Source organism: Cicer arietinum, chromosome 6 (genome assembly GCF_000331145.2).
Source record: "Cicer arietinum cultivar CDC Frontier isolate Library 1 chromosome 6, Cicar.CDCFrontier_v2.0, whole genome shotgun sequence".
In the NCBI taxonomy this organism is placed as follows: Eukaryota; Viridiplantae; Streptophyta; class Magnoliopsida; order Fabales; family Fabaceae; genus Cicer; species Cicer arietinum.
In genome coordinates, this window is record NC_021165.2 from 9,123,928 (window position 1) to 9,151,131 (window position 27,204).

At 28.3% G+C, this 27,204-nt stretch overlaps 2 protein-coding genes across 5 annotated transcripts; one reads left to right on the top strand and one right to left on the bottom strand.

Annotated features, from left to right (window-relative positions):
• Positions 1 to 692: 692 nt before the first annotated feature.
• LOC101506984 (cold-regulated 413 inner membrane protein 1, chloroplastic) lies at positions 693 to 4,886 on the bottom strand. 2 transcript variants are annotated; one of them, XM_004504180.4, is made up of 6 exons: positions 4,655 to 4,882; positions 4,433 to 4,588; positions 3,341 to 3,436; positions 3,074 to 3,138; positions 1,113 to 1,182; positions 693 to 1,014 (listed from the first exon to the last, which is right to left on the bottom strand). In XM_004504180.4, exons 1-6 carry the CDS (start codon positions 4,783 to 4,785, stop codon positions 852 to 854), a joined length of 681 nt encoding a protein of 226 aa, XP_004504237.1. In that variant the 5' UTR covers positions 4,786 to 4,882; the 3' UTR covers positions 693 to 851. The 2 variants fall into 2 exon arrangements, with proteins under 2 accessions (XP_004504237.1, XP_004504236.1); XM_004504179.4 differs by having other exon boundaries at positions 4,433 to 4,886.
• A 10,508-nt stretch (positions 4,887 to 15,394) lies between these two features.
• LOC101507523 (sulfite exporter TauE/SafE family protein 3-like) lies at positions 15,395 to 22,518 on the top strand. 3 transcript variants are annotated; one of them, XM_073370229.1, is made up of 13 exons: positions 15,395 to 15,695; positions 15,932 to 16,091; positions 19,357 to 19,557; positions 19,649 to 19,713; positions 19,798 to 19,825; positions 20,094 to 20,188; positions 20,294 to 20,380; positions 20,498 to 20,548; positions 20,874 to 20,925; positions 21,010 to 21,095; positions 21,214 to 21,307; positions 21,551 to 21,691; positions 21,812 to 22,518. In XM_073370229.1, the coding sequence occupies exons 1-13, from the start codon at positions 15,519 to 15,521 to the stop codon at positions 21,901 to 21,903; spliced, it is 1,329 nt and encodes a 442-aa protein (XP_073226330.1). In that variant the 5' UTR covers positions 15,395 to 15,518; the 3' UTR covers positions 21,904 to 22,518. The 3 variants fall into 3 exon arrangements, with proteins under 3 accessions (XP_073226330.1, XP_073226329.1, XP_012572299.1); XM_073370228.1 differs by having other exon boundaries at positions 20,874 to 21,095; XM_012716845.3 differs by having other exon boundaries at positions 15,396 to 15,695; positions 20,094 to 20,185; positions 20,874 to 21,095.
• The last annotated feature ends 4,686 nt before the right edge of the window (positions 22,519 to 27,204 follow it).

The following is a 27,204-nucleotide window of genomic DNA, read 5'->3' on the forward strand; positions in this document are numbered from 1 at the left end:
ACTCCAGCAACACCTTCTCAACCAAGTCCTGCAATACCTTTTCAACCGACTCCAGCAATACCTTCCCAACCAAGTCCTCCAACACCACCAGGTCCACCAACATTTACAACACCAACTCTACAAAATCGGAATGTACTCATTGGAATAACATCAATCCCTAGCACAGACACATCTACTTTTCTTTCCTTGTCGATGTTGTTTGCATGTGGTATCTTGGTTTTACTCCAAGTAGCAAATTTCATCTAAACGAGAAACAACAAACAAAGACCAATTATGTGTCAACGGTTTCAATCACCAAATCAAATTTTGTCTGCCTTTTCAAAAAGTCTCCTTTTAATCAAATATTGTTATTTGGAATATGATCAGAGCTGAGAGCTCAGTTTCCAGTTGATAGAAACATGGAAGTTTATTGGAAAATTTAGGAAAGAATTGTTTGCATTACATAACAAAATGGAACCTCCTTGTTTTTAAGACCACTTTCTAATACACTGCATAAATGCATATTTGGTGACAGTAACATATCTAAATGAAACAGTATTTTAAGAATGACAATCTATACAACAAAAGCAAGGTACCCTCGTGTCATAAGTGGAGTTCTTTATCATTACAATCCAGAGCCAAAAGCTAGCTTCAGTCACGACATAATATATACAGAATAATATGATGTACTAAATACAAATTTCTAATATAAATGCAGATTCAAACATCAGTATTTAAATTATTAAGTAAAAAGTAAACAACTAGAGTGTCAAACATGTTACATAATACATATCCTAATAGTATCACCATTCTAACAGGTATTATTCTTATTTACAAATTATACTATTAGCATAAATCATTTCAAAGCCAACTCATATAAGAAGCAACAAAGATGAAACAGTGATACAGATGACCCCTAAGGTGGCAACAATTGAACCTTGGTCAAATGATTTCTGCAAGCTTGTTCTTGAGAAATGCTGAAAAGCCAAATACACCGCAATCAATAAAGAAATTGCAGCACCTTCTTTTGTGTCCCTGACAGAGAGAATAATGATGTTGGATTTTAAAATAATAAATAAATAGGGTTAAAGTTAACAACGGCTCAATGGCCCCAAAAACATGGATATGCTTACCTTAATCTCAAAGCCTCATAAGGAGCTACAATCACCAAGAGTAACGCTATAAATGGCAACTCAAGTTCACCTGGAATCAAAGAACGTCCAGCATAAATTTTTCCCTTTTCCAATTAATATTCAAAAAGTATGAAAAACAAAATACACAATTTATTTGTATATTATACACTCCACAGTTGGGATTTTCTATCTTGTGTCTTGCAGTTCACAGTGTCACATGGTTTGAGTATTTTTGTTCCATTGTACAAAATGAAAAGGATTGCACCAAAGGTCTACTTTAAGCTCTTTTCTTTTTACATTAGTTTTGGACGAATTCACACAACACATCCAATGCCAAGTGAGATGGATGAAACAGAAGTGCATCAAGTGTTATTTGTGATACAAAAATATCATCAAACTTTTAGAAATTTTTTACAGCACAGTTTTGAATTCTGCGATTTTGTATGAGACCAAATGTTTGGTGATGATGAACACACAAGAAAATAAGCTTAATCTTGTAAAAATGAGAATATTACTGTGGATTATTGGACTAACAAGAAAAAATAGGATTTCAAATAATTTTAAAAGAAAAAAAAAATGTAGGGTAATGCCTATTGTGGAAAAGATAGTAAATCTTGTCTTAGATAGTTTAGTTTAGGCATGTAATGAGCAAACTTGTACAGACCCTAGTAACGAGAGTACATCAGATGGAGTTGAATAGTTAGAGGTAACAATAGATCAAACTATTGATAAGATTAAAATTTTAAATGGCTTGTCCTTAAAAATGATTGAAAATGTTTGCTGAAAAAGGACTTAAATTACTGTTCCTTTGCAGTTTTTACTTTTTACTAAGAGAATATATAGAACCAATATGTGCCTTGAGGTTCCTAAAACAAAATGCTGATTTACAGTTTTACACCACTTTCAACTGTGTGATGTTCTTGAGGTCTAGTGCATCCATTGTTCCTCCTTAAAGATTCCAAAATTTCATGTGCTCGTGTGCACCTGATTGTATACTATGAAGGACGAACACCTTTAGAATAAGGCTTATCGTGGTGTCCGACACCTTAGACAAGAGTATCCAAAAAAACTTTTTCTTTCGTTACTTCGACACACCTCTTAGACATATCTTCGGGGATAAAAATGTTTCAAATGATCAATGAAGGGGTTAAAGACATTAAATTTGATTGCATCGTATTTAATTTTTAAGTAGTAAATGGATGAATAACCCACCACACACACACATATTAGGGATGACAATGAGTATCCACGGGTACGGATACTATTATTTTGCTACTCTACCTGTAGGATAAAAATGATATTTATACCCTATACATGTCCGTGCAGATATCCGCTTAACGAATATTTGGCCGGTTTTTAAGTATCCGCAGGAGTTAGCGGATATATGTGATATCACATTTTTCAAATAAAAAATCGTTTGTGTATAAAAATTATTTTTTATTTCAGTTATGTTGAATTTCCCCCCTATTTTGTCAACACATAAAAATCAATACATTAACAAATATATAAAATATATAACAAAATTTCATCGTAACAACTATTAATACATAAACAAAAAGCATTACAACATATCAATTTTACTAATTTATTATCGGATACAGATATCTGTGGGTACAATACCATTAGATCCGCCTCCGTATCTATTATCTAACAAGTAATTGATCTATCTGTTTATTTTATCCGCGGATACCCGTTAAATTATCCGCCTCATACCCGTTGCGGATTTTATCTGCACGTACAAATTCTTTTGCCAATCCTCTCTCTCTCTCTATATATATATATGTATATATTCTCAATATAGATCTTTTGTTAATAATGTTCATTTTTTTTTTAATAAATAAATAACTGTGTATCAATGTCAGTGTCCTATGTTTTTTACATTAGCAATGTTGATGTGTCTGTGTCTGCTACAGATGTTTGTGTTGGAGTATGTGCTATATAGGATGGATAAGAGAACATACCAGGAATGTAAAAGAAGAGGCGGACTAGAAGTGCCAAGAATGCTGACCACAAGCCATATCTACCTCTGTTTGTCCAATTTGTGTAAAATTTTAGACCAATCAAAGGTAAAAGAGCACTGTGGATAAAGAGAATAACAGGCACTCTTGGTGTACATATATAAAATGATACTCCAAAAAGTTTGTTGAACAAACATAGGAAAATATACTTTGAAACAGTTCACCATATAAACTGAACAAGAAAACAAAATAAAAGAATCGATGACATACTTTATCCAGGCAACAACACCTGCAGGTGCTTGCAAAGCAAATAATGGAACAATAAATGATTTCGGTACTGCGGTGCCCTTTGCCAGTATTAAAACTCTACAAGATTTTGAATATTTATCAGACACATCTCAAATTTGGCATAACTGAACATCGAAAGAGGGTAAATTAAACAAACAAACAAAAGAACTACGAGGATTGCAGCTTTCCATAATAAGATTAGAGTAATGATATACACATACACCCCATATTCCCCAACACTCATTCAACACTCTATTTTATCTCTATCTCTCTATCACATCATCAACATAACACATGTATTATATCACTCTCTTTTATCTCTTATTCTCTCAAGGATTCAAGGTGTATACACCATAAGGGGTGTCCAACAAGCATTTTTTATTATTGGCATAAGAACTCACTACCAGCCAAACCAGGTATTTCAGTTTTTATATTAAAAGTATGAAAAATTCATACCAACCAACCAGTGTACGTAAAAATTGGAACATTAAATAGAATAAAAAAAATTCAAGACTAAGCACTCTTAAATAAAAAGAGGGCACAGTTATTATTTGATAAAAACTAAAAGAATAGTACTATTACTATCACTATCTGGTTCAGGATTCGGATTTCTCAACTGCATGATTCATTTCCCGCAGTCACTTATCGCGGACCATATGATCAAGATCAGACACATTTTAACTATATAATAATTAGAATCAAATAACGAGATTGAAATTTTAACTGCGGTGAATGCAAAATTTCACAACTGCAGGGAATCTCTATCCATCATTCAAAATCATGAAGCTACGCTTAGATTTGGATTTGACTCCTCTATAAGAATGACATAAAATAACTGTTTAGTATAGCCTCTACTATAGCGGAATTGAATGTGTGTCCTGGTATCCGACACCATACAACACAGATTATCATCATTCAACTAATAAATTCACCGAGTATATTCAATTAATTCATTTTCTCAAATTATTATGAAAGTCTAGAAATAATAAATATGAATAGCAATTGAAATATGCAGATAATTTTCATACATATATATATCGAAACATAGATAAAGAAATAAGAGATTGAACTGACAGAGAAGAAACAGCGGAGATCCATTGCAAATTAGGAGTAGTAAAAGGTGAAGGAGCAATATAGGAAAGGACACGAAACCCTGTGCTTGTTCTTCGTCTGTTACTGGTTTCCGATTTGACGGAGGTTCTGATTCCGTAATGGTGAGTGAAGGAGGATCTGAAATCAGAAAGAGAAACATAATGAGAGAGGAAGGAGTGTGTGAGAGTGAGGGGGTTTATGTACCTGAGGGTAAGAGGATTGAAGGAGAGCGATGAAGGTGATGAGCGAAAGAGAGAAGATGAAGGATCTCTGCGATAGTTGAGGTGAGAGAATGTAGTTCGTGGATTAGCAGTTGTTGAACAAGCTGGTAACATTTTTACTTCTTTTTTTTTTTTTTCCTCTCCTCTTCTTTCTTGAGTTTCAACGCCTGTTATGCTCTCTCTTTTTCTTCACTCTCTTGCTCTTCCGTCAATTTTTGACACGAGTCAAACAAATGTCACTCATTTGATATTTCACTATACACGTCACACATCCAGGACCCACTTTCTAACGCTATTACTTAACCTAGTTTTAGCAAAAATTATTATTTTAAAATTAATGTTATTTTTTTTTTTAATTATTACACATTATTTTTAAAATGTAAGATCTGCATTTTCCTATTATTAATAGTTAATGAGATGCATTTTTCTCATTTAATTTTATTAGGTAACTACTAGATTTTATATTAATTTTAATTATTATTTTTAGAGTGCATATGTTGTTATTTAATTTGATTCTATATGTCACTAATTTTAGTTAAAAATAAAATAAATAAAGAAATAAATCCGTATAAATTAATTGAAATAATACTTAATAATAGTAGTAGTGTCATGTTTTGTTTTGTTTGGTTGTTAAAAGAATAACAATAAAAATAATAAAAAGGGGAATGAATCATGTTAAATGGGCGTGACCCATATGTCAGTTACTAGCTACTAAGGGAGTATAAATTAGAATTAGGTTAATAAAAGAAAATGACTATTTTGATAGAAAAGACAACCACCAAAAGAGAGAAGAGAAGAGTAACCATATTTCCGATTTTGTTAAATCAGTCTCAGAAAAATACCGATTGCGCATTCGTTAACCGTTGGATCGGACTGATTTTTGGACAACAGGTTTCAGGTCTTCGTTTTCAACGGTCAGATCGGCGAAACGACATTCAGAGAGGGAGAAACCGTGCTCGCACAACAGCAGATTTTTGGTGTTTTCTTCTTCTTGTTTTTCATTTGTAGGCTTTATTGCTTTGTTGTGATAGGTTAATTTTTGAAGAAATTTTTAGAAATCTTATTGATGTTAAAAATAATGATTTTGTTTTTAGAAATAATGAATGTGTTGAAAGTTGTTGTTATAGTTATCACTTTAGAAAGTTAAAGTTATGATTTTTATGAGGCAATTGTGTGGATGCTGATATATAAATTAAATATTAAGATAATTATTACTCAATTGAAGGTGTGAAACGAGTGAAACAAGAGTTTGTGAAACATAATTCTAGAAATAACTTTGGTAACGGTAAGAGCATCACTCTATCCGCTTTCCTACTTGAATTATACGTTATATAAATATACTATGATGTTATGTATTTGCTTTGTTTGTATGTTATCTTCAAAATATGTGTTATATGAATTACATGTTTATGAATGATGTTATGAGATTAAATGATTTGCGTATGTTGATTGGTATTGGGTGAATTTTTCAAGGTGATGACCTTGTGTCTAAGCTTGGTTGGTTTAGGACAATGTTGAATGGTCTTGGACGCTCTGGTTGAATGATCTATTTTGTTACTAACTAAGGCGATGACATTCATGCATGCATTGGTGGCCTGAACTTAGTCACGAGTACGTGACGACAGTTCATTGCAAAGGCAACATGATTCAAAAGAATACTCAACGATGGAGTACTGAACATGAAATTCTGAAGAGCATTTGTCCAACGGTGGGACATTGTCCAATGGTGGGACTCTTTGCTCTACAGAGTGGTGATATTCCAGAATCATACATTGACATATAGTCTAATAAATAGGATTCCTGCATTTTGGTTTATCTGTGTCTTGGTGCTTTGTGATTTTTAACTGTTAAATGAAGTATATGATTATTTATATTTTGCTATAACAACTATATATGCATGTCTATTTGCTCTGTGTTTGTTATTTGGAGATGACCCTTACATTTGGCAGGTGACATCCCCAATTTGCCTTCGCAACCGGAGGGGTTTTTGGATGAATAGACGAAGTATTTCCTTTAATTTCTAAGATGGGTAGTAGTGGTCAGCTTTAGGGACTTTATTTCTGTTAGACTCTAGTTCATACCAGTTATTATCCTTCTATTCTGGTGTGACATTTTTTAATTATAAAACTTAAGAATTTTTAATTAATTATCGATTGGTTGGTTAAATTTGTGTGTGATTATGTATTTTGTTTGCGCAATAATTAATACATTTTCATTAAATAAAATAAAATCTTATTTAACTTAGTATTTCGAGATGGTGTCCCAAAAAGTGGGATGTTACACAAAATAATAATTTTATTTTATGAAAAATCAATAAAAAATTAATAAGAATAGTTTGATAATAGATTCATTATTTTTTTTCTTTTAATCTTGTATTTTTTAATATATATGCAAATATCTTAAATAATAATATTATTTTAAAACAAATCGAGAATAATAGTAAAATGATTATGGTATTGCGATGATTATTTCTACACCTTTTAATTTGCGGACATCATTTTTTAAATTTTTTTTTTTTTTTTTTTTATGTTTATAGATCATATTTCTGTCCTATCATAATCATCAAAATAATTATTAAAAATTAATAATAATTTATCACTTGATGACATAAAATTGCTATTTAAGACATTATTTCACATATATTAAATTTGACATCGTTTACTTTCTGAATAAGATATTTTGAAAATATCCTATCATATATTAAACAATAAAATAAAATATTTTTACAAAATAAACCGATTCAGTTCAGCGAGCATTATTCATCTTTGGCATCATCATCATGAAGTGGCCAAGTTGTATATGTATGAGTGATCCAACGCTACACGAAGGATGTTGAATTTTGATTATACACTTTCTAACAAGTAACAACTATTCGGCTTGAACTTGAAGATTTATCTTTTTGAGGTATCAATCACATCAAAAAAATTGTTTGTTAATGATCAGTTACGTCTTCTTTGTACGTACTATGGATCTAGACATTTTGTTGTTTCATGCATTATTATTGTGCCAGCGGTCCACATGCAAATATATATAGAACCAAATGTCTGTGTGTTGGAATAGATTGATGGGGAGGTTAAAGAAATATTCACAAGCCAACAGCGTCTTAAGCACTAAGGAAAGAAAGAAAAATGACTACTATATGCCGACATAATTTCATTGTATAATTTTATAAAAGCTTAAATTCATAATTGAGGAAAATATTAAATTCATTTAAGAAAATAACTATAATTTATATGCACAATAAATAGCACTTGAGGTATCAGTGCTATCATTCAGCTATGTTTATTGAGTAAAATATTTTTTATTGATTCATAAGAATAAGAATCATGGTTGAGTCAAAAAAAAGATAAATAATTAAAAAGAAAAATAAATTTGAAATGATTATTTAAAGAATTGAATTTATAGTTAGAGTATGATGCACTTTTATATAGTGCTATTAATGTAATTAACTTAATAACTTCCACTTAACTATAAGTAAGTTTAACTACCTCTAATAGTCTCTGCAAGTTGGAAGTATGTTCCAACTTGGAAAGAACAATACAAGAAAAAGAAAAATACAATGAAAGAAATTATAAGAAAAAAAAATACAAGTCGTAATCACTTTAGCTAAAAAACAAAATTCATGTAGAAAGTGGTAGCAGCTGAGGTGCATAACTTTCGTCGAAGTCTTCGGCCTACTTTGGGCAAAATTTTCGGTGTTTCCACGACACTCAATCTAATATATAATAAAAAAATTCCAATCTTGGATCTTCAAATGTCAAATGTGACCAACAAAGCTTAACTATAATATGATGGAAGCACAAAGAAAATGAGAAATGTGTCATATAATAGGATAAAAAAACAAAGAAAATTATAATTGCTTTACTACCATATGGTAGAAGCACAAAGAGAAAACCAACAATGGCTAAAAAGAATGAAATTATAGTGAAATATATCATTAAAGCACCTTCAATCTTCAATCTTCAATCTTCAATTTACAAATATTATACAATCAAGTTGAAAAAGAATGAAGAATCACAAATTTAAATTCAAAATGAGGAAGATAAGATAAAGAAAATTTGAAAAAAGAATATAACAGAATAATTATTATTACTCTGATATCATGTTAAGAATCACGGTTGAGCTCAAGAAAGAGATAAATAATTAAAGAGAAAAATAAACTTGAAATGATTATTTAAAGAATTGAATTTACAATTAGAGTATGATGCACTTTTATATAGTGTTATTAATGTAACTAACCTAACAACATCCACCTAACCATAAGTAATTTTAACTAGTTCTAGTACATAGCATACAATGGACGGAACAAAAGCTTGTTAAATTAGTTATTTTTTGTGATATTTCAATTTAAAATTTATCAAATACATTCAATACCAATAATAATAACAACAAAGGAGATAAAAAAAATTGTAAATAAGACACCTCAAAATTTGACGTGAAAACCTTCAAAGTAAAAGTAAAACTATGAGTCGATTAAGGAAATAATTTCACTATATCAAATAATGAGTACAATTAAAAGGTTACCTAGTAACACTAGAGAATCAAAATCATCACCCAACCGTGGAACTAAACAATAACAGAATGTCTCCACAAAAATGAACATCACAAACTGACTCAGAGGATAAAACTATTAATAAAAATTATTAGAATAACAAACACAATCAAATGAACAATATAGTAAAATTTCAGTCAATACATAGATCATTTGTCGAACCAAAATCTATCATTGATACCAAAAATTCTTCTCTTTGTCGGCTTTATCATTCATGCTACTAAAATTTTATTTGACAAAGAATAATTATAATTAAAACCTTAATAAATTTATAAACCACACACTACTAATTCTCATTAGATGTATTTTTTGTGGATATCTACTATCTGCGAATTTTTTGGAAAAGCTTTCGTGTATATAATTTTCTAATAAAAGTATTCCAAGAAATTTTATTTCAAATTGATAGGTTAATTTGTAGCTGATAATTTATAGATAAATTCACAAGGCATATATACAAAGCATATGAAATGATTAAATCGTGATCATACAATCATATATGCATGGAAGTGTTTTTGGTATAAATATTGAACAATATTTATTCTATTTCATTTTATATATATATATATATATATATATATATATATATATATATATATATATATATATATAAATATCTATAAATAAATATAATCAAATCTTAATAATTAATATTGTTGATATTGTTAACATTTTGTTAAAAGTGGTGATCAAATAGCTCACATACAATTGAAATAGAATAAAAAGTTTATAGAGTTATATACTCTTTTGAATTACTTAGTGTTAATATAGTGTTAGGTAGTGTTAGTATAGTGAGAGATCTGTTAGCTACGAAAGTTTGAGTTAATGAGTTACGATTAACTGGCAGGTCATGTTGTGTTGTATATAAATGATAGGAAATGGTGATAGAGAGACTAGCAAAAATTTTAAAATTACAGCAAGTAGATACTTTAAAAAAGTGCTTAAAAGGATCCCATATGGGATTGATGCATACATATCACATATATATTTTTTTATTGAAAATATCTAATAAACTTATAAATTCTTAATCATTCCAACTTAACCGTTCTACAAAAACTATCTAATGAGTAGTAGGTACACAAGGTGGTGAAGAGATATGATGTTAGTTTTTGTGAGATATCCCTATGAGATGTTAAATAATATATTTTAGAGATGGAAGGATGGTCCTTTTCACAATGAAGGTAATTAAGCCTTTTGTAAGGATATGTATGGAAACCAACAAATCATAAGGGTTTCTAATTTACTATAGGGAGGTAGACAAAGTTCATATAAATTTTGAAAGTTCATTAACTGTACTGTATTCTGTATAAAATAGCACGATAACTAGTTTAAATAACATGGATTTCTCTATAAAAGAGAAGTTGATGTTGCCAAAACTATTTCTACTACAACCTATACTTTTTTTTGGCTCCTTTACTATTATGTGCTTTACTCTTCCATACATAGATGATATTTTTAAGTAAATTTAATTACAAGACTTATTTTATTCTTCTCTTATGAAAAGACTAAGTGAATTTCAGCTTATCCCTTAAAACATAGTTGGTCTTTGTTAGATGAAATTTACTACTTGGAGTAAAATCAAGAGACCACAAGCAAACAACATCGACTGGGAAAGAAAAGTAGATGTTGTTGTTCCACCGATCACAGTCCCAAATGGTGTTGTAAATGTTGGACGAGGTGTTGTTGGAGCTGGTTGACCTGGTTGGCATGATTGACAAGGTATTATAGGACTTGTGCTGCATTGACAATTTAATATATTATTGTAATTAGAATATTGTTCAAATTTTGGTGTAATCTTTATCATGCATATAGCATAAAAATTACTAAATAAGATATAGATTTATAGGTGTTATAACTTCTCACCTTGAACCAGACGATGCATAATGACAATTTCCGTTACCTGTAGTGATGTTAGGTGTTAGTTTATTTCTAAGGTAATAAACACATATAATAGACATAGACATGGTAAAGTAGGAATTTGTTGATAGTATAATGTTGGTTCACAAGGGGAGTTCAAGACATTGGTTATATGGTTCCTATTATTTATATGTTGTTTAGCGTAGCGTTTATTCATTCATTCATTCATCTAGACACGTCAACAATCTCTCCTAAGATTGGAACCTCTCATCTAATTCCTTTGTAGCACATCTTCACCAAATATTTTAAGGTATTCTTACTTGGATTTATGTTTGTTAATATAGAAGCTCCTCCGAATACACAGCTGTCAGGTATTGGATGCATCTGGTAGTAACTATTGAAGGCATAAGAAGCATGGTTTTGGAGAGTGTCTGGTGTAAAACAACTTCCGCCAGGATTAATTGGTACGCAGTCTGCACCTCCTTCACCACAAGCATAATCAATAGCATGTTGTAGATCGATGTTTGAAGCTCCTGGCTTAGCAACACACCATGTACGTTCATCTGCTGATACAACAATGTTTTTGACTAGTCCTGGAAAACAAAAGGCCAAAGATATCATTTTAACTCTTCTCTTAAACAAAAGAGAATAGATAATTTCTTGAATTATTTAACAAGGAGTTTTAAATAAATAATATGATTAAGTTGACCTAATAGTTTTAGCAGGTTTTTAAAAAATGTTTGTGATCTTGTGATATTATACTTTTTTTTATGTCTTCTTAATTTGCCACCAATGAGATTGCATTGAACTTTAATTCTCAAGGATCGTGGGGTGACTGTGATGTAAAACCATGATGATAGAACATGAAGGGATATATGTTTGCGTCTAATTAAGTTAATTGTAATTGAATTCAAAATGTGACTGATCAATATGATCTTAGAATTAAAATCTAGCTAATAGCTATTACCACTCTTGCATGTCGAAATTATTCAACATATTTTTGTGTCGATAAATTATTTTAAACTCTAATGTTCTATTTTTCTTTAATGCTACGGTTCTTAGAGAAAAATGATTCAGAAAATTTATAAATTTGACTAAGAGGTAAGTAAACTAATTAATAAAGTCAGATCAGTAATTATTTCAATCACTTGAATCCATCCATTTGGTTAACTCTACTGCTCTATAGGTATTTCACTTCATATTTTTTAAAGTAGAAGTTGGTTTTATTATAATTGCAAGGGAAAAAATAACTAATGACATTGGTACTCCTAATTAGGTACCTGAACCAAATAAAATGCACAAAGAGAATATAGCAAACTTCCAAGTTATGAGATCCATTTTGCTGGTTGGTTTGATCTTGAATTACAGATTCTTCCTCCTTGAATCTAGAACAAAGTTAACAAGTTAAGATTTATTAAACAAGGACAACTCTATGTAGAAGAATTTTATTCTTTTAATTAATCTACATTATATATATTATCTATATAATAAAATCGTGAACAATCATAGAAGAATTTTAATTAAACATAACAGCTAATAGGAATTATATATAAACTATTTTTAAAGCTTATAAAAAAAGCTATTTTTTATAATCAAATGGAGAATGTGATTAAACTATATATTTTACAATGTTGCTACCCACACCCCTCACGTTACTACCTACACCCCTTAAATTTAAAAAAAAACAAAATACCTAAAATACCCTTTGATATTGATAATATTTTTTACAATTTTACTAACTCATAATTCACTTTCATCAACATTCATCACATCTCACGACTCACGTCAAAAAATCACCGTATCTCACAAACCCTATCTCATAATCATTTAAAACTCACATAACTCACTCATAACCTATACCATCAATTTCTTCATCACATTGTGGTTAAAGTGACCTAAAATTGTATGTTTGTTGGTCTGTTTCTGAGTTCAAATTTTTTTCTTCTAAATCTGAAGATTATACGTGAACTCAGTTCACGTACGTTGTATTGCTACGTGAACTAAATTCAAAATTTACGCAATCTTAATTCACGTACACGTACGTGATTTAAGATTGCGTAATCAATGGAGTTTGAAAATTCAACATCTCAGTATTTACGTGATCTTAATTCACGTACGTATACGTGAATTAAGATTGCGAATTCATTGAAGATTGAAAATTAAACTATTTACGTGAACTCAATTTCACGTACGTTTACGTGAACTGAGTTCACGTATATTTACTAGAATTCAGTTTACGTAAAGTAAACTTACGTGAAATTGAGTTCACGTATATTTATTAGAATTCAGTTTACGTAAACATACGTGAACTCACTTCACGTAAACTTACGTGAAATTGAGTTCACGCAAATGTTAGCAAAATTTTGAACATGGTGAAGATTAATGATGATTGATGATGATAGATGATGATTAATGATTATTGATGATGATTAATGATTATTGATGATGATTGATGATGATTTATAAAGATGGTTAATGTTGAAGAAAATGAAGAAGATGAAGAAGTTGTTGAATGAAGATGAAGATGATGAAGAGGAAGAAGGAAAGGGTAATTTGAAAATTATAATTTTTTTAAACATTTTAGGGGTGTGGGTAGTACTTTAGGGGGTGTTAGTAGCAAAATTGTATATTTTATTATTAGTCTTAAGCTATTTTAACAAGTTATTTTTTTAGAATTTATTGAAATAACGTTAAAAAATAACTTATAAACTCTTTGAAAGTCATGAACGTGATAACAACCAAAAGAAATGTGTTAACTGTGTCTTAGCCATAAGATTTTTCAAAAATCAATAGTATATTAGCCTAGAAATTGAAAAAAAATAATTTTCTAAGAGGATAAATTATTTGACAAAATTAAGAAATTTTTAAGTAAAATAAAAACATATAGCTTAGAAGTTTTCACTTGTTCCTCGATCATCTAGATAGTTAGAAAAAATAATGCGAGAATTTTATATAAATAAAAAGTTAATATCATTTATGATTCAAGAGACAATCGAGTTGTTAGACGCAAAGAAAGAATATATTTACTTGATTTGTTTGAATTTTTTCAAACCCTCCTCCAATAAGCAATGCACTTTTGTTTATGTGTTTTGTCTTCATTTGGTTCTCCCTTCGTGCAATTTATAATCTACTCACACGTGATTTTTCAATTAATTTGTATCACTAGTTATTACACCAATTAAACCACAAAGATCTTTCACCAAAAAAAAAAATCACATGGATCTAGCTATTTCTTCCTTGAATTCATTAGTAAGGCTTTCAAATTGAAGCTAGCTAGTTAATATAATAAATTTTCAGATGTTTAATTATAATGCATTATCATGCTACCATAATTAGAATCAGTTTTTTAATTTAATAATTAATGACAATCACACCTAGATTTATTTATATATTTAATTATTTTTTATTTAATATATTACTCTTAAATACCTTGAACTATTTAAGAATTCTTAGATAGATCATACATGCTCATACCAACAAGATTTATATTCATGTCCTGAAAAAAGTCAATAATTTGTAATTCAGTATCCATACTAATTTTTTAAATTTCGATCCTAAACTTTAAAATAGGCATTGGGAAAAGTACTAAACATATATAAAAAATCAATAATACACACAATTGTGTCATACAAGTTAAAACATGTCCATCTCAAAAAATTAACTTCAAGAATAAAATGTGATATATTTTTTTTGCAATTTGTATTATGTCATTCACGTAAAAGAAAAATCAATTTTGAATCAAGGTTGTAACTAATATATATATATATATATATATATATTACTTTTATATTGAAGTGTTAATATTCATTGATCAAATTATATGATTAAAACAAAAAATCATGATTTTTTTAAGTGATTATGTGACACTTTCAATCATAATTATCGATATATAAATATATGATTAAAATTTAATCAGTTCACTTTCACATATTAAAACTCTTTTTACATGATTTCAACCTTTTATATACACACACGTGCATCTAGCAAAATCACATTATATATATGTTAGTTCCTAAATTATTTTTTGAGTAAAAAAAATTCCTAGAATATTTACACAAATATATGCTAAATAAAATTTATTTTTTTTATAAGCAAATGAAATGTGGTTTAATGTATGTTTAAAAGGAAAAATAAACTAATTAAATACGTACAATACGTGCTTTAAGTCATGCAGTGCAAAAGACCAATTAATAAATGCAAAGCATAGAGACAAATTAAGCATGTTAGCATCAACACTATTCTACTCATACCTAAGATTATTTTTCTTACTCAACATTTACCGCGAGCAGCAGCTATATATATATATTTGATGTGAAGGTTTTTGAAAATTACTACATGCATGGTGTGGTTGTCTTAGTCTTATCTTAAAGCAAAGCATAAGAACACTAATAGGGATTTGGATATTTATCTGAATTAAGAAAAGTACTCTATATATATATACATGATGATGGCTTTGCATGGATCAAAAAGGGTTCTGGTGATTTGTTTTCTTTTAATTCTTCTTTCAGCCTATGTAACTTCTTCTCATCAATACACTGACCAAAAAACAAATGAAACCAAAGGAGTTGATGGTAATTACAATCATCATGCTAAAGTATTTTACAAACACACTTGGCCGGTAAGACTATAGCTAGTGTTTCAATTAATTAATTTCATCAAATTTTAGTGTGTGTTTGTGTGGGATATATATATAAATACACCTTTGAATCAATTTTCAAGTAAGCATGTATATAGTAATGAGATTTTTTAGGGTTACACATAAGCTAGTGGATATATATGTGTGTTTTTTTGCATGTTTAATTAGGACATTAATTAATTGAATTTGGATTGATCATAAATTTGTGGTGCATGCAGGGGATGAAATTTGGGTGGAGGATAATAGTGGGCACCATAATTGGATTTCTAGGATCATCATTTGGGACTGTAGGAGGTGTTGGTGGGGGTGGTATATTTGTGCCTATGCTTACCCTTGTTATTGGATTCGATGCAAAATCAGCAACAGCAATATCCAAATGTAAGAAACTAGCTGCTATAAATTTTTAATTTTATGAATTCTACGCCACATTTACTTTCTAAATTAATAAAGTAATAATTATTTTTATGAATTAAACAATTATTTATTGACTTTTATATTTGAAAAAGATCATTTTATATAAAAAAATATTTAATTTATTATTTATAATCATTTTGTTATTTTATTATAAAAATTATTTAATATTCACTATTTTAATAAAAATTTAAAAAAAATTATTATATTTTACTTATACTTTTAATAAATAATATAGAGTTATTATAAGTTTTTAAATGACAAAAAATAATTTTTTTAAACAATTCAATTATCTATTAATTTAAATATTAAATATATCGTATATAAAATTGACGTATGTGATATATAAATTTTTTTAATTTATTAATCTTTGTTGTCAATTCAAGGCAGTAATTTGGGTTAGGTAATCAGGGTAATTACTAATTATAAGGAAAAAAACTTAATTTTATTTCCCTTAGTTGTATGCATATGCAAGTAAATATCAGCTGGCACAATTCCTTATTCCTTTTTTCCTCTAAATGCAAGTAACTACGTACGTACCTACTTTGTTGCTTGTAAAAATAAAAATAGAAACACGTACCTACTTTGTTATCTTGTAACACCATGAAATACAACATCCTAAGTATCCTTCTTTTCCTTAGTTAATTAGTTTTAATTTTATCTGGTACACACTCTTTACGATCATTTATTCCTAAATGTAACTTAACTACAACAACGTATGAAGTCTGGATACATAATACATGAACGGATGCGATACGGTATGGATAAATGGATACGTGAAATATTTGAAATTTAAAATACGATACGGCTTGAATAGGTTAGCAAATTTTTTATTGAAAACATTATATACATAGAGAATACTTATAAAAAAAAATATATCGATCATTTTTCATAAATATATAATTATAATATATCAACAAAATTATTATTAAATGAATTTTAAAAAATATTGATTTTATTCGAAAACTAACAATTTAAAAGCATTTTTTAATTAAATTCACCCAATACCATCATCCTTAAATAAATAAATAAACATAATTTTTAAGTCTCGTTCAAAAAAGTAATTTTTTCAATTTAAGAGTAGTACTTAAAGTAGAATACATATTAGCGATATCCGTGAAGTATCATAGAAGTATTAGATAAATTGATTTTAAAAAAATTAAATAATAAATTTGCTACTTCTAAGATATATATTCGTGAAGTATCGGTATTAGATATGTATCTGGACAACAACAAATGTACCACTTTTTCAAACACCTACAACACCTCACATGCAAAACTGTGGTTAATAATTCGGTTGCCTATATATATGTTCAATTTAGATCACATTAAAAATTATGGTTAATTTTGTAGTTCAATTAATCACATTTTTTGTTGTGATTCAAGTTAACTATATTTACTCAACTGAATTAACTACTTTTTTTTGCATATTTATGTAACAGTTTGACTCATCTGATCGATACTTTTGCCTTATGTGATAATCAAACCCGAGACCCAAGAGTGTTTTGTTATACTAATTAAGGATTCTTCTATAAATCTAGGTTAATAGCATGGATCCATTTCCTACCATTGAAAACTAGTGAGTTTTTGTCTTCTGTAAGATTTGAATCCGAAACCTAGAGGTGTTTAGTTATACTAATTTAGGATTCTTCTAAGAATCTAGGTTAATAATATCTACCTTTTAAAATTAGCGAGTTTTACGTTATGTAGAAATTGAACCAAAGACATAAGGGTGTTTAGTCATTATAATTAAGGATACTTCTAGGAATCTAGGTTAATAGCATGAATTCATTTCCTATTATTGAAAATTAGGAAATTTTTATCTTATCTAGAAATCGAACCAAAACTTACGAATGTTTAGTTTTACTAATTAAAGATTTTTCTAGGAATCTAGGTTAATAAGATGGATCGATTAAACATGACATTTACAATCCTACGTTAAATTTCACAAATAAAATTCATATTATTGGAAAGAATTGATATACTGAATAATATCAAGGACCTTTACCCTTCCCACTTCAAAAATATATGTTTGAATATCAAAAACCAAAATAATATATGCCATGCGTTAGAAAAAATGGCAGATAGAAAAATTAAAATAAACACAATCAAAATAATAGAATAAATGTATGAAAATTCTAAAATTGGAAAGAAAAAAAAATCACAATTACTATCTAATAACAACCAAAGAATAATACTATGTGAATTTTTTTATAACAATAGATTTATGTCGTACTTTCCATGCATGACCTTCAATACACTCATATTCTCTAAAACAAATATTTGAATTACATCTCACAACACTCTAACACAAGAGTATAAGAGAGAAAAAAAAAAGATAAATAAGTTTTTGGTCCTTATAAAAAATTTCTTCAAACACTGATCTTTCAAATATTTTTAGTCAACAGTTTTGGTCTATACTTTTAAATGAATTTGTGTTTATCATCATAATTTTTAAATGATCTTTTGCACGCATGTTTATAATATAATAAGAATGTTTCCCATAAAAAATTTAATTTTTTAACAAATGACGAATAAAATATAATTTTTTAAGAATTTAGTGCTTAAAAATTTATATTTAATTTTTTTTGTTAAAAAATTTTAAATTTATGTAGAAAAGATTATTATAATGTTATAAACATGTTTGAAAAAAATCATTCAAAAATTTGAATGATACACATAAGTTGGTTTATAAGCAGAGACAAAAATTGTGCATAAAAAATATTTGAAGGATTATTATTTAAAGAAAAATGTTAGAGACTAAAATTGAAATATGATATATTTATAAGAATAAAAAATATATTTAACTCAATAAATAATCATATACAAATTAAAGTATATTTGAATATTATATTTTGTAACAAATAACTAGAATGATCTCATGTATAATATTGATATGTCTCTTAAAACTCTTTGAACATATATCATTTTAACCAATTTCAATATGTGTGACTTAGTATGTTTTTGGTTTTAGAGTTACCAAAAATAATTTTTGTTAAAATTGAGATAACAATAGTTATTTAATTTAAAACACATTCATATAATTAGTAAAAAAATGCATTAATTACATTTGAGGGATTTTAAAAGAAAAAACACAAACATATCACAATCAATTTTATATTTCTAAAATCACGGATCACTTTTGCCTCTAAAATAAAGAGAGTCCGAATATTTTGATTTGCACTTTAAATTTTGAAACCATATATGGATTGAATGTGTATGTTTTATGAAGTCATGATTACTGGTGGAGCTGGAGCAACTGTTTTCTACAACTTGAAGAAAAGACACCCATCTCTTGACTTGCCTGTGATTGACTATGATTTAGCACTTCTTTTCCAACCAATGTTGATGCTTGGAATCAGTCTTGGAGTTGCTTTCAATGTTATTTTTCCTGATTGGATGATAACAACTTTGCTAATCATATTTTTCACAGGTAAAAGTTCCTTTTAAATTTGAGTCACGATTTCTTTTCTTTTACACTGCTTATTTTTATCCATTTATATAGTTTTGGATTTGTGGAACAGGTATTTCAGTTAACGCTTTTTTAAAAGGTGTTAACACATGGAAAAAAGAAACCCTCACTAAGAAGGTTGCTTAAACATAACTTATTCTTTATATTATTATTTTCTTTCATTTTTATGCTTTGTTTTAATCCATTTCTGTTTAATTCCAGGAAGCTAGGGAAAATTTACAATTAAGTGGTAAGTAGTCTCATTTATTATTGTTATACTAGAAAAAACAAAATTAACAACAAATATTAGACCAAGAAAAAATGAAATTTGTCTCTAATTCAATTGTCAGAATTGTAGATAAATTTCATAATCTTTTTTCTTTCTAAATTTCTATCACTAATTTAAATAATTTTTAGTGATCCAGCATATTCTATATTTTATGTTAGTTATTTTACATTAATAGAGACATAGGTAAGCATATAATATATATACTTGTCATGCAAAATTGGTGCCTTAGATGTTAGAAGGACAGAAGAGGGTGCACTTGATCTTCAAGCAGGGGAGTCAGTCAATGAAAGTCAAACCAATACCAATCTACCAAGAAAAAATGTAGTAGGCAATAAATACTGAAATATGCTGCTTAATTATTTCACATTGTCCAACATATATATCTATTTGTATTGTTTCTAATGAAATATAAAATTGGAACGAATCCAGGTTTCTGTTATGGAAAATGTTTATTGGAAGGAACTTGGACTTCTTTTCTCTGTCTGGATCATGATACTTGCATTACAGATAGGAAAAGTTAGTCTATTTCTTAAGAACTATGTATTCAACTCATAATTGAACTTTTTCATATTCTAGTATAAATGGAGTGAACATTAAAGAATGATGATTATGTATTATTTTGTTTTGAAACAGAATTACACAACAACTTGCTCGGTAGCATATTGGATATTGAATCTACTTCAGGTATATATATACATTATAAACCAGTACAGAAAAACTAAATTAAATAGGTAGAAACCAAAGTTAATATATGTAGCACCAATACTTTATATTGAAAGCGTGTGTGATGTCTGACAAGTATTAGACGAATGTGGTTTAATTCAATTACTTATATTTTCCATGTTTCTGTTTGTGCTTCATAGAATTTAATCAAAATAACATGGCCTCAAAATGAAGTGCTGAGCACCTTAGATATTGATTTGGTCTCAACTTCAAATATGGTTTAAAAACCAATGGAATATATATCAACATGATGGCTAATACTTTATTTCTTTCGTTGTCTTTTCAGGTACCTATAACTGTAGGAGTGAGTTCATATGAGGCTGTACTTTTATACAAAGGTAAAAGAGTTATAGCTTCCAAGGGAGATCAGCAAACACAATGGAGTGTGCAACAATTAATTCTATATTGTGCATGTGGCATAGTTGCTGGCATAATTGGGGGCTTGCTTGGTCTTGGTGGAGGATTTATCTTGGGCCCACTTTTCATTGGACTAGGAATCCCTCCTCAGGTACCTTAATTTTATCTCATTCTCTTTTCCATGTAGGAGATTTATAAATGGATTACTAATTAATTGAGATTTATGTGAGTATGTATTTTGTATTCTGATTGGTAATTTTGCCATGAAGGTGTCAAGTGCTACATCCACTTTTGCAATGACATTTTCTGCATCTATGTCTGTGGTGGAATATTACCTTCTCAAACGTTTTCCTATTTCATATGGTAAGTGTATAGATAAATGAAATTATGAAATATTTTTTGTCTTAACCCTCTTCAGGATGGTCTTGATAATTCAAAGTTCGACTAAGAGGTAAGTATAGTTTGGTCAAGAATTATTGTAGATAGATTCAAGCTTGAATACTTGATCGATTCGACCTTTACCAATCAACTCTTATTCTACCATGCATTCTGTAAGTGAACAAACACAGGGTTGGACTTAATATTGAATGTTTGATTATGTTGCAGCTCTTTACTTTGTAGCCGTAGCAACTGTTGCTGCACTTATTGGGCAGCATTTGGTGAGAAAACTTATTGCCATATTAGGGAGAGCATCAATCATCATTTTCATCTTAGCCCTCACAGTTTTTGTGAGTGGAATATCATTAGGCAAGTGCCATTTGGAGGATTGCTTAATTTGCTTTAATTATAGTCCTATTAACCTATGATCTATTTATATAGTCAATAGATTAAGATGACATAAATCTTTTTGCCTTGAAATTATTACAGGTGGAACAGGCATAGCAAATCTGATTAAAAGAGTTGAAAACAAGGAGTACATGGGGTTTGGAAACCTTTGTGAGTATCGGGTTCGGAATTAAACTGATCACTTACCGTAATTCTAACAAACTTATATTCATATCAAATATATCTTGCATATATGTTTGATATCTAGTAAGTATAAAGCTATGTCTTAAAGAAGTGGGTTTGGTTGCAAATCAAATTGGTACATCATAATCATTCATGAAAATAACTTTAATTGTAATTATGATAAAAATCAAACATACTTAATTATCTAACATTTGTAATTGATTGATACTATAAAAATTCTTTACACTATTTGTGTATATGAATTAGATTATTTTTATATTTTGACAAACAAAATTGTGTATACTATAACATTCCATTACTGGCTGGCTGCATAATGCATGCTTCTAAATAAGGGCTGTTTGAATGTCAAGTAATCCACGGTTTTGACCTGATAATGAAGGTTGTAAGCCTGCAAGGCCGGGGTGTTTAGTGTGTTGCTTGTATGTTTCTTGTTGTTCTTCATAGTTGGTTCTTTCTATATTGTCTCTCTATCGTAGTTAGGCTCCGAGTGTGCAGCTAGGTCGGTAGTATCTCTCTTGGACTCTTCACCCTCCTAGTATTAATTCCTTGTAATCTTTTATCCTATTGATTTGTTTTTCCTTTCTAATTTGATATTGAGTACTGTTTGTGATTTTGTTTCTAACATAACTTGTCATTAAAACAAAAAACTAACACTTCATAAATATTTTGAAGTCTAGCATTTCTCTTTCTTTTAAGTTACAAAACTTGAGAAATAACTTTCTTATACGTAGATTTACAAATTTTAAAAATGATCAAGTTCAAAAATTCTCTTTATTATGATCATTAGTTTTACTTTAAAATGAACTTCAAGAATAAAATATGATATATTTATTTCGTAATATGTATTATAACATTCACATTCTCTCTTAAAAATTTGTATTATAAACCTTTTATTTTTTAGATTTATGAAGCTAATTGTCCATGATGAGTAAAATTCAAAACAAATGTTATACTATACAACGAAGGGTAAAAAGAAGTAAAAGTTTTAAACATGGATAACTTTTTCAGCAAAGATTCAAACTCGTGTTCACTATTTTACGAGAGTTTGACTCATTCTGCTAGACCATACTCCCTTGAATAGTAAAATGTTTTTTCTGAGCAAACTAAAAGTAATAACAAAAAAAAGAAATATTTGTAATGCAGTGTTGTGTTAGTGTAAAACTGGTTTTAGCTTCAATCTTCTTATTGATGTTTTGATGATAACAAAAACAAACAAATAATAAATAATTATCCCTTAATTGTATATGCTAAGTGTTCAGATTAAAGGCAAGAGTTATATTAATAACTATCCATTCTAAAGTACCTTATATTACAAGTATATTAGAGATCTACTAATGGAGCAAGTTATAATATAGCAAAATAAATATGGCCAAAACAAGCGCAACAAAACATGTGTCTCAATATAATATATATCCTCTAATGGTTGGACGAAGACAAAAGAAACCAATATTTCATTTCTACTCTACAGTCTAAGTCTAGTGACACACGCCTTTGTTGTCACAAGTTTCAATTGACTCTTAAAAAAGCAAGCAAGCTTCAGTTGACTTTGGGATGTGAGCGATGTTGTGTCTTGATTCCCTCTGGAAACGCAAGCAATGTCTTGGTTCAGTTACCTCTGAAGAATTCAACAAAGCTATTGTTTGTCTACCTTTGATGGATTCAACAAACGTTTGTTCATCTGCCTCTAATAAGTGTGACAAGCAAGAATTTATCTCTGCCTCTAATAAACGTGACAAGCAATAAATTATATATGCCTTAGATAAGCGTAACAAGCAAGTAATTGCCTTTGTCTCTGATAATCACATCAAGCATGTGATCATCTGACTCTAGGTTATTGTGTATCCTCTGAAAATGTCAACACTCTGAAGAAGTCAAAGCTCTAATAAAAGTCAATGATCCAAAGAAGACAAAGCAATTTCACATCATTTGATGAACATTTTGGATCTGCTAAGTGTCTGAAAATCTTTAAGGTTTGATTTGATCATAGTATCATTTGATTCTTTGTCCTCAATACCAAGATATGTATAATCATTCATGGAGATATATATGGATACTTATTAAATACGGACATGTCTTAAATGGTGATTGAAGATCTCCAATTCTAACATTCTCAACATACATTTCATCTTTGTATTTAAGAAGAACTCGTCCACTCCTTTACGAGTGAGCGTGAGAGAGTGTGTGAGCGTGTGTGTGTGTGTGTGGGTGTGCGTGTGGGTGTGGATGTGGGTGTGCGTGTGGGTGTGCGTATGTGATGCATTTGCGTGTGTGTGTGCGTGAGAGAGAGAGAGAGAGAAAGAGAGAAAATGAAAAAGGTTATGCGTTAAAAAGAAAATCTAAAAAATTCAATAACAATCAAACCAAAAGAATGAGTGAGTAATTATCCCATAGAGACTTATTAAAGTTGATGTAAATCAGTCAAAGTGTTCTCACACACTTGTAATGATATAGGATTTAATCTCTAACATCCTCTCAATGAGAGTTAGAATCCTAAAAATAAAATTTGTGTCAAATCAAACACAAACTAGAACTGATGTAAATCAGTCTGATAGTGGCAACAAACCTCTCATCCTCGAGAGGTACTTGAAAAGGTACAATGACTCTCATGAAACTCAATAGTAGGATGCCAGAATGTTGAAGAAGGTTATGAGGACAACATCCTAGAGAGGCTACATAAAAATACTAAAAGCTTGAAGAGACAGAGTAAATAATACTTGTATGTTATTTATAGAAATAGGGGATTAAGTCCTCAACTCTACTAAGGCAAAATCTCTCTAAAAAGGGAGCACTAGATGTAACAATATTTTGTTGTGAACTAGTATAAAATATATGTGTCTCTTTTATCATCCTCTATTTCTCGCATCTTAGTTCTTTATAATTTAACATAACTCTGTCTAAACCTTTTTTTAAAGTAAGTTTACTGTTTCGATAAAAAAAAAATAACTTTTGTAAGAAAATGGAAGTAGTTTTGAGAAACGTCAAACACAATTCAAACATTTTCTCTTTCTTGTATTTTTCAGCACCTTCGATATGAATTGTAAAGAGTAATTTATTTTGGGTTTTTGATCCATATATCCCTCTTTTGATGTCCTAGTTTGAAAAAAATATACATAAATGCCCTATTTTTTTTCTCAATTGTTCATCGCTATCTCGGGATGCGACCTCCTGAAAGAGATTTTTTCTCATTTTAACAGATGGTCGCATACTGGGGATGCGATTGTACTGTCACAATTTTTTTTTTTTGCCATTTAAAGAATATTTGTATTTATTATTAATTATTTTTATTATTTGAATAATTTAAAAATAATTAAAACATTTAAAAAATCAAAATATTATTATGAAAAATAATAATAATAAATTTAATAATATTATAAATTTTTATAATAATAAGAATAACAACAACAATAATAATAACAATAATAAAAAACATTAATAAATAATAATAATAATAATAATTTTAATAATATTCTAAATTTTAATAAAAATAATAATAATAAAGTAGATTATATTAGTAAAATAAAATTAATTAAATTGAACCAATAAAATACGTTAAATTAAAAAAAATACAGAAAATTGAAGGAAAAAATCCATCAAATTTATATTTTATTATTATTATTATTTTCATTAATTTTTATTTATTAGATAAAAAAATTAGGAGAAATTTATTATAATAATGTGCCAAAGAGGAGAAAGTTGTTATAATAATTTGTCAAAAAATCAAAATACTATTAGAAGAAGTTGTTAAGAAAATACATTATTATTTTATGACAAAATATCAGGAACACATTATTTATTTTATTTTGACACATCATTGTAACAACGTACACCTATTTGTTTGTTTTATCAAATTATTATAACAACTTCCTACGTTTTGGCAAATTAGTATAACAACTTCCTCCTCTTTTTAGCACATTATTATAACAAATTTCTCCTATTTTTCTTATCTAATAAACAAAAATTAATGAAAATAATAATAATAATAATAATAAAATATAAATTTGATGTATTTTTTCCTTCAATTTTCTGTTTTTTTTTTAATTTAATGTATTTTTTTAGTTCAATTTAACTAATTTTATTTTATTAATATAATTTACTTGATTATTATTATTACTATTATTACTTTTATTAAAATTTAGAATATTATAAAAATTATTATTATTATTTGTTAATGTATTTTATTATTGTTATTATTATTATTATTATTATTATTATTATTATTATTGTTGTTATTGTTATTGTTATTGTTATTGTTATTATTATTATTATTATTATTATTATTATTGTTATTGTTATTATTATTATTCTTATTATTATTATTATTATTATAAAAGTTTATAATATTATTAAATTTATTATTATTATTTTTCATAATAGTATTTTGATTTTTTAAATGTTTTAATTATTTTTAAATTATTCAAATAATAAAAATAATTAATAATAAATACAAATATTCTTTAAATGGCAAAAAAAAATTGTCATAGTACAAGATCGCATCTCCAGGATGCGACCATCGGTTAAAATGAGAAAAAATATTCTTCAAGAGTCGCATCCCCAGATTGGGATGAACAATTGGGACAAAAAAGTAGGATATTTCTGTATATTTTTTTCAAACTAAAGCATTTTAGGATAAAAAATTCAAATCAGGGATATATGGATCAAAAACCCATTTATTTTGACAAATTAGTAAAGATTAATTATTTATTTTATTTACTGAAAAGGGCTTATCTCATGTCTTTGTTGATAATAATGTATTCAATATAATGAGTTATTTCAACCCAGATATGAGATATTGCATAGTTAATTTGTTATCTCCTCCAATTCAATTCGAAAATATTAAATACAGTTTTCTCCAATTTCTCAGCAACTCACCGTTCCTCTCCAATAAAATATTTATTTCAGATATGTATTTAACTTTCATTTTAGCAAAATTATATCAAGAACCTATGACTCTCTATATTGATTGATCTTATTTATCTTTGAGCATAGACAAACTGATGCAAATATACCAATGGATGTGCCACGGCATTTGTCTGAGGAAGAGTTAAAAGCTATAATGGTAAGCTCATGATATAATATATACACTTTGTTTGTAGTTACTATCAACCAATACCTAAACAATTGGTTAAAAATACTACTATCTTTTTTACCAATTCCGTTGAAATAGTGTCGCGGCCTAAAATTTCGAGTTTTCATCGAATTCAATGGAGTCGCCACCAAAATTTATTTTAAAATAGGGAAAATATTGGGAAACCCTTAAAAATGTAAAAATGGTCTTTGAAACCAGATTTTGA

What these genes read in the sequence shown, in the direction of transcription:
- LOC101506984 (XM_004504179.4), bottom strand. Translation starts at nt 4,785, where the DNA reads ATGTTACCAGCTTGTTCAACAACTGCTAATCCACGAACTACATTCTCT. An exon ending in ATCTCCGCTGTTTCTTCTCT is followed by an intron (nt 3,437 to 4,432) that starts GTCAGTTCAATC and finishes AAAATCTTGTAG; the next exon opens with AGTTTTAATACTGGCAAAGG. An exon ending in CCTCTTCTTTTACATTCCTG is followed by an intron (nt 1,183 to 3,073) that starts GTATGTTCTCTT and finishes CTTTGATTCCAG; the next exon opens with GTGAACTTGAGTTGCCATTT.
- LOC101507523 (XM_073370228.1), top strand. Translation starts at nt 15,519, where the DNA reads ATGATGATGGCTTTGCATGGATCAAAAAGGGTTCTGGTGATTTGTTTT. An exon ending in GCTAATCATATTTTTCACAG is followed by an intron (nt 19,558 to 19,648) that starts GTAAAAGTTCCT and finishes TTTGTGGAACAG; the next exon opens with GTATTTCAGTTAACGCTTTT. An exon ending in TGTGAGTGGAATATCATTAG is followed by an intron (nt 21,692 to 21,811) that starts GCAAGTGCCATT and finishes AAATTATTACAG; the next exon opens with GTGGAACAGGCATAGCAAAT.